General features: G+C 32.4%; 1 protein-coding gene across 3 annotated transcripts; it reads right to left on the reverse strand.

Annotated features, from left to right (window-relative positions):
- Nucleotides 1–1209: 1209 nt before the first annotated feature.
- On the reverse strand, nt 1210–8520 carry LOC141693790 (bifunctional protein FolD 4, chloroplastic-like). Of its 3 annotated transcripts, none has more exons than XM_074498952.1 (5): nt 8275–8520; nt 4529–4734; nt 2931–3167; nt 2670–2837; nt 1210–1581 (listed from the first exon to the last, which is right to left on the reverse strand). In XM_074498952.1, exons 1-5 carry the CDS (start codon nt 8426–8428, stop codon nt 1411–1413), a joined length of 936 nt encoding a protein of 311 aa, XP_074355053.1. In that variant the 5' UTR covers nt 8429–8520; the 3' UTR covers nt 1210–1410. The 3 variants fall into 3 exon arrangements, with proteins under 3 accessions (XP_074355053.1, XP_074355052.1, XP_074355054.1); XM_074498951.1 differs by having other exon boundaries at nt 4529–4854; XM_074498953.1 differs by having other exon boundaries at nt 4529–4931; nt 8275–8411.
- Between the last annotated feature and the right edge of the window lie 233 nt (nt 8521–8753).

The raw sequence follows: 8753 nt of genomic DNA on the forward strand, positions 1-8753 counted from the left end.
AAAAAGTCATATAAATTAAAAAATAATTATAATTATGTTGTTATGGGTGTAAAATAGTCAAACTGTTTGTTAGCCACTAGAGTTCGGCCCGTAAAATATTCGAATTCGGCTATGTAATAATCGATCGAGCTCGCGCTCGAGTTATTTGAATTGTTTACGAAGTCAAGATCAAACTTCATATTACTCGGCTTGTAAGGTTCGCGAGACTTGTCGGAGCTTTACTATTTTTAATTTTTTTATATAAATATAATTTAATATAAATATTTAATATTTTATCTATATTATATATTTAACAGAATCGAACTCCAACCGAACCTATCATATTTCATGCTTTTATCAATATTTGGTGAAATTGACAAATATTTGGTGCTCGAACTCGAACATTTTTAATCGAGCCTGACAGTTACGACTCTACTCGGCTCGATTATACCCATGGTTGTTGTGCACGAGCATAAAGTTAGTATATCGAAATGAGTTAATCTCCAAGCTTCGATAATTAATAAATTATTATTATATTGTAATATATAATTAATAAATTATTTATTTAATTTATAGAAGTTCTTTATAAATTAAAATAATAATTATGTATAAGAGTTAGTTACCCAAGTCTTGAATGATTTTTTTCATTACGAATATTAAATTATATAGATTTAGCCACCGAACATGTAGGTCAATAATTAATGTTATCATATGAACAAATGAGCCTCCGGCTCAATTGGTTGAAATCATATGTTTGCATAATAGGGGTCATTTGTTCAATTTTCCATGCCAACAACAATCTTTCATATTAATCAAAATAGGGGACAATCGAATTAAATATTTCCCCAACAATAATTTTTCATATTAATTAAAATACGGGGGCAATAGAATTAAATATTTCTCCAAAAATGTCATGTTACGTTATTATATATATAATAGATAGAATTTCAAACAAGAGATTTCAAATTGAAATTCTAAATTTAAAATGAAATCGACGTTTCCCAATCATAATTCTCGATCCAAACACCTTAATACAGGAATAAGAGTTCACATTCTTGTTTAGGAGCGGTGTTAACCCAACCAAATAGCCCCAACAATTATTGGGAGGTAATTCACCCAATGACCCAAATAAACATTTTGGGTTTAACATTGGCGGCCGTTAACATTATATTTTTCAGGGCTCTATTTAATCAATAAAAAAATTCCGGGTCACCTGCATGCTAAAAATAATAAACAAGAACCTTAGTCACTTCATTGATGTTAATTTTTGGCAGGCACAGTCGCTTCAGCTGGGCCTTACAAATCATTACCCAAGAACAAGTCACTGCACACGCTAAACTACTGCCATGTAAGCCTCCTGCAGTTTGACCTTCGAAGCCAAACAACGGTAGGAAGAAAATGATGAGAATAGTCTCTACAAACAAGTTACATTCAATTGCATTTATGGATTCTCTTCGCAGAGGTAACAGTATTTAAAAGAAGCATTGCAACTGTCATTGGCCCAACTCCTCCCGGGACTGGTGTAATAGCTAAAGCTATCTTGCAGGCCTCCTCATAACAAATGTCTCCTACCATTCTGTAGCCTCGAGGGTCTGTAGAATCCTGTAACACACCACAGTTCCATGAAATGCATCTTAAATTCCCATGAAAACATACTTGTATCTTGACCAACATCTCATCATCATTACCATAAATGCACTACTTTTTTTCATAACAGCAGAAACTGAATATAAATGGATTCTTGTAGCAAAATTAGGGTTATAATTCGAGTCGGTGCCCGGCTATAATTCGAGTCGGTGCCCGGCTCGAACTCGTTTAACTGGGCTCCACTCGGCTTGTCTAGTGAAACTTTCACGAGATCATTTATATCTTGACATCCATACAAAAACAATTGAAAAAATAAATTAATTCATATATATCCAACCAAATTAATTCTTTATTTTTTAAAAATTTGGGAATATCATTAAATTAAATATATCTTGAAATCAATACTTTTACATCTTCCAAAAATATTTTTTAAAAATAGAAACATCAATCTGGGACAAAGCATTATTTACGAGTACCAGTGAATATAATACTTAGTGAATATAATAGTGATCTACTAAGATCTCCAACCAAATTAATTTTTTAATTTTGAAAAGTTGGAAATATCATTAAATTAGATATATCTTGACATCCATACGATTGGATTGTCGAGAAATATTTTTAAAAAAATAGAAACATCAATCGGAGACAAAGCACTAGTTACGAGTACCGGTGAATATAACAGCGATCTACTAAGATCTCCAACCAAATTTATTTTTTATGTTTTGAAAACATTCGTACAGTTGGTTGAGAAATAATTTTGTAAACTCATTTGGCAAAAATAAATACATAAATAAAGTCGAAAACTCGCGAGCAACCCAACTCGGCTCGTTAAAGTATGGCGAGGCGGCTCGACCCGACTCGTGAAATAATTGAGTCAAGTTCGAGCAGAGGTTTTGGCCCGATTAGGTTAAACGATCAGGCTCACCCGACTCAATTACTCTTGGCTCGAATCACGCCCGACTGAACTCGGCTCACTCGGCCCGAATTATAGCCCTAAGCAACATTGAGCATTTTAGTATGTGTGCATGTTAAAGCTTGATGGCACACGTTCAAATTAGCAACTATAATATTTTGAGACGTGATATAAGAGAATACATAATCACCTCAACCGGATTTATTCCAACGTCAATTAGCACTGCTCCAGGCTTTATCCAGCTAGCTGTCACCATGTTTGGTTTTCCCGCGGCCGAGATTATAATGTCCGCCTGTCTAGTGATCTCCTCAGGATTCTTAGTTCTGGAATGGACTACAGTAACAGCAGCATCTTCTCTCTACCACATTGGAACAAACACGAGAGCATAAAAATCGGAAAGATGTATTAAATTGTGAAAAATAATGTAACAAGGTAGATAAGCAAACACTACTTGCAGCAACAGAGAAGCAGGCATTCCAACAATGTTGCTCCTGCCGATAACAACAGCATTCTTTCCTTTAATATTAACATTGTATCTACGCAACAATTCTATACATCCTTTGGGTGTGCATGGAACAAATAATGGTTCTCTTCCGCTCATTGCAAGACGGCCAATGTTCAGAGGGTGGAATCCATCAACATCCTTCTCGATACAAACAGCATTCAGGATGTTCCGGTCATTTATATGCTGGTTTAGTCCAAAGAAGAATCATAATCATGTTACTACCACATCTAACTTCGCAAATCTACACTGCATATTCAAGATCTTTAATTTAGTTATTATATGGCATACGAGTCAATCAATAACCAAATAAGCAGGGCTACAACAGTATCAAAGTCGGGGGTTCGAGTCCCAGAGGAAACAAAATTAAAGGTCAGATGTTCCAGTTCTAGAGAAGACAAAGTTTGCGTAGGTAGGGGTCCTCTTACAAACCCTAATAGCGATTCAGAAAAGAACAGTCAATCTATAGCAACAGCAGCAAGAAATTTATAACCCATATTATATACAATGTGTTTGGTGAAAACATAATGGCATTAATCATTTACTGGTTTTTCAACAGATTGGCGATAATGGAGGTTGATGGTGGATATATGTATCCCATGCAGGGTACAAGTTGATTCCAAGTTTCCAAGAGTAAGTGATGGGTTGGACGAGGATAGATAATAAATGATAAAAGGATGAGGTAGTGATGAGGCTTAGCCTTCAGGGGAAGGCAGCACCAACAGCAATAAGTTTTCGACTCTAAATAATTTCGTTATATAAGTGTTTTAAGAATCGGTCGACTCGGCCGAGTACTGGAAGGAGTACTCTGGAATCGGAGGTCAACCGACTCGTATTTAAGCGAGTACTCATACAACTACTCGAATGTTAAAAACGAACAGTCGGAAAATCGGCCAATTACTCGGACTTTGAAGAAGAGACCGATTAGAACCGATTCCTGAGTATTAACACCTTTGAAAAAAACTATGGAACAAAATATTGCAAAAACCATGATGAAAAAAGAAAATGTGGGACAAAATATTGCAGAATAATAACTGAAAGCAAATAGTAGGTTAGAGCAAACAACCTTATAATTTAACCAATGGAAGAGTAAAAATTATTAGTCACAATCATTAAAAAAAATGATCTCAAAAACCATCCTGATCTGAACAATTAAATCTCAGTTTAGTAATAGAGGATAAAAAAAGATATATCATGCTCTGTTTGACGCTTAACAGAACTCCTAGAATAGTCTTATCCTTGAAAATACTAATATATATACGCACGGACAATAAATCCATCAAAAAAATTGAGAATTATAAAGATTTTAAAAAATGTCCAAGCAGAAGAGGCCAAGTCCAGAGCAGTTATACTAGCCATAAAGCCATAAAGGCAGCCCATATTTGTGTTGGGGGGGGTTAATATTAATAAGCCTAATTACCTTTTTATTTTCTTTTGTCAGTAGCTTATTATCCTGATGATCCCAATCATAATATTTTGTACTTTCTTAATATTCAGTACAGTGTAATTCACCAAATAATAAAAAAGGATTAGAACTAGAAGCATACAGATGGCAGAGGAAGCTGAACAAGAATTCCATGAACGGAAGGATCATCATTAAATCTTGAAATATGTTTGAGAATTTCTTCTTCTCTGCAGTCCTGCCGCAAACACACTTCATATGAATTGATTCCTACAGATTCACAGGCTTCTTTCTTGTTCTCTACATATGTTGCAGAATCTTTCCTCTCACCGACAAGTATAACAGCTAGCCCTGGAACAACGCTAAATTTATTCTTCATTCTGGATATTTCAATAGTCAATTTATCTCGAATATCTTCAGCAACTGATTTCCCGTCTAAAACCATAGCGGAAACCTTGGTACCCATAAAAGCTGTACCGCAACTAAAAGAAGTAAGTGGTTTTCGTAGTAGGACTTAAAATCAATCTCCATGTATTCTATTTTATTTACTGCACAAAGAAAATGTTCTAATCATATTTCAGCTTAAACTAACATCATTATTACTATTTTCAGTTAAAAGGCCTGATGGGCTTAAAACTACAGTCATGACACAAGAGATACATAAAGTTGCCCTGTATCATTACACCAAATACCACCCAAATTTATCCACATTTCTTATCTTTATAAACCCGTCATATGATCCTGCATTTACTCTTGCACCCATCTTTTCTTTGGATGTTACAATTTAATTAGAGCTATGATAAATCTTCCAGATAAACAAAGAAACAACGCTGATCCACATTGTAAGTTGGAACACATTTCTCTCTCACACACATAAAACACATCTCTCTGGTTTACAAGTTAAAAAAAAACTTTCAAATTCATACTATTCATTAGGAAACCAAATTGACAACTAAATTAAACCTTGAATGATACTTGCTAGGGGTGATCATCAAACTGCAAAAATTGCCCGCACCGCTCCACACCGCATCACAAAATGTGATTTTTAATTTTTTGTGGTACGGTTGCGTTTTGAGTTTTTGATAAACCACGCGGTGCGGTGCGGTTTGCAATTTGACATTTTAGCATTGCCGTTTAAACCGCACCGCAATTTCATATATATATATATATTATTTATTTGTTTATTTATTTATTTTTATAATAAATATATAAAATGTATACATAGATATATTTATATATTATTGATTCATTTCTTGTTTACTATAGTTTTGTGTTATAAAATGCTAGTTTACATACTAAAATTTACCGACGAATTTTTATTTTTAATCAAAAACATATTATTTTTAGCTTCCTTGTTAGCTACATTTTTTTACATTTGTATGTAATTATTAATTTTTTTTGACACCATTTAATTTTTTTAATAAGTAAACCGCACAAACCGCTCTACGCCGTATCGCATTTTCGTGGTGTGGTATATGTAGTTTTTGAGGTTACGCGGTGCTGCGATTTAAAAATTTGATCAAACCGCATGTGCGATTTGGTTTGCGGTTCGAGGAAAAAACTGCACCGTCTGCCTCGCGAACACCCCTAATTATGCCAAATGTAGGGCATTTAACTTTTTAAGTATACATGCATAAATTACTATTTTTTTAAAATTCCTGATTAAAATAAAAACAGGAAACAAATTATACAATTTACGTATATTTTTAAAGCACTTATACTGTAATACAAGAAGGAAAATTAAAATGGGATAGATTTGAGTGCACCAACTGCCGAACATCTCCTAAGTTGACTGAACTATTGTAGAACCACTACCGTATCATTTTTCGCAAAAGAAAGGGATTCATCGATGGCAACTGAAAAACAATTCTCAATTCAATAATTAATCAAAGTCAGCTGCGACAATCTACTAAACAATTATTTTACTTAAAATCCAAAACATTCCTAACAATCAACCAGAAAAAATCACAATTAGCTATATTTCTAAGGTCAAGTTTGTTTCATGAAATAATAATCTCGAGATAATAATTCGGGGATAGCTAATACCACCAAAATTAATCCTGTGGATTAAACAATTCTATCGTATGTTTGTTTGGAAGAATTAAGTGTAGAATTGGACTATAATCCTTTAAAATTTTATCATATGTTTGTTTTGAGGGGTAGTCCTTGGGATTGGAATATAGTCCTTTAAATTTTTCAACCTATGTTTATTTCACATGGGATAGCAATGAGGGAATTATAATCCTTTAAAAAATGACTTGCAAGAGGGGATAAAACAATACCTCCTCCCACCAAGTATTAGAGGGGATTGTAGTCATATCCTCTACTCCTACCAAACAAACACGTGATAGGATAATTTAAAGAATTATAATCTTTGGATAACCCTTCACTAATTTTTTACAAAACAAATATGGGATTGGAAAATTTAAAGGATTACAATTCTATCCTCTACTTAATGGCATTAAACAAACATCGCCTAAGAGTTTACTTCAGATAATAAACGGTTTTACAGTTTTTTTAATTACAGAATTTATTCATAAAATGTCATTTAATTTGTTTCAAAATAGTTATTAAATGCTAGGTGTCACATTTTAATTGGTGGACCCTCGAGCATTCCTGCCACACCAATGAAAATTTACAAGACTGACCACACTACCTATTTGGGGTGATCGCGATCTTTTTCGGTTTACTTCCGATCCGCACGGCATCAATCTATCTATATAAGATTTTACATTTATGATTATATAACATAAAACAATTATATCCTATAATTAATATCTAAATTTGTGTTAAATTTCATCAAATAATCACGAACTTATCATAGATTTCAATAAATTGTATATTATTTTACTTTAAAAATAATGTTGAAGACTTTTTTAATTTTACATTGAAATGTTATTATTTCAACTAATTTATGAACATGTTATTAGACGTTAGTCGTTTGCAATTAATACGAGGGATATACTTTACCGTAAAAAAATACATAATTATATTATTAATTTACAAAATTGTAAGAAGGAAAGTTTAAATAGAAGAAATGTTGCTTTGAAAAAAAGAAATGTTATCTTATTTCCCGAGTTCACTAATATTAAATGTCGTAACCCAATAAACCAAACCACAGTTCGATTTTGCGGATTTTGGCGGTTTACGACATTTAATATTAGTGAACTCTAAAATAAGATAACATTTCTTTTTTTCAAAGCAACATTTCTTCTATTTAAACTTTCCTTCTTACAATTTTGTAAATTAATAATATAATTATGTATTCTTTTACGGTAAAGTATATCACTCGTATTAATTGCAAATGACTAACGTCTAATAACATGTTCATAAATTAGTTGAAATAATAAATTTTCAATGTAAAATTAAAAAAGTCTTCAACTTTATTTTTAAAGTAAAATAATATACAATTTATTGAAATCTATGATAAGTTCGTGATTATTTGATGAGATTTAACACGAATTTAGATATTAATTATAGGATATAATTGTTTTATGTTATATAATCATAAATGTAAAATCTTATATAGATAGATTGATGCCGTGCGGATCGGAAGCGGGTTGGGTTAAGGTCAAACCAAAACTAACCCATAACCAGTTGAACCGTAACGGCAAACCACATTTTGGTTTCGGTTTTGTTCGATTAGTTCGGTTTATGCGGATTATGTGGTTCAACCCGAACCGTGATCACCCCTACTACCTATGCGGCATCATTTAAGAAAAATTTCGGTACCTAATTTCGCGTACTCTTCTCGATAATAACATAAGATAAATACAAATTAATATTTTAATTATGTGTTCTCATTAGGCGAAAAAAAGTGAAACAACAACTATAAAACAATAATGTTATGTAAGCAGAGTACATATGTAGTGCCAAACATATAATATAAACCTGTAGTATAATGCGATGGAGGGGAAACACGAGTGATGAGTGTTGTTGCGAAGTTAGGGTTTTGAACTTGAAAATTAGGAGAAACTGAGCGATGGAAACGAACGACGCCGTTTGGGAGTTTATTAAGAGGAAGAAACCGCAACTGAATCATCATTTGAAAAGCCAATATTTGTGTGACATTTACAGAGGGTTTTAGACCGTGGGTAGTTATGGTTCTGTTTCCATTTCGCTTATGAACTCATGAGCTTGATAAATAAATTTATTACAACTAAAAAGAGTTTCCAAAAAACTTTATTATATCGATTAATTTTATAAAAATATGGTACCGATTCGACTTTTAAAATTTGATTAATTTTTATTTGATCAGTATATTATAATTAAATTATTTGATATAAAATAAACTTTTAATTAGATTTAAATACCTTTAATTATATTATTTGATAAATATTTATTTATTTATTTATTTATTTATAAATAAC

This window comes from Apium graveolens, chromosome 10 (assembly GCF_009905375.1).
Source record: "Apium graveolens cultivar Ventura chromosome 10, ASM990537v1, whole genome shotgun sequence".
Taxonomy (NCBI): domain Eukaryota; kingdom Viridiplantae; phylum Streptophyta; class Magnoliopsida; order Apiales; family Apiaceae; genus Apium; species Apium graveolens.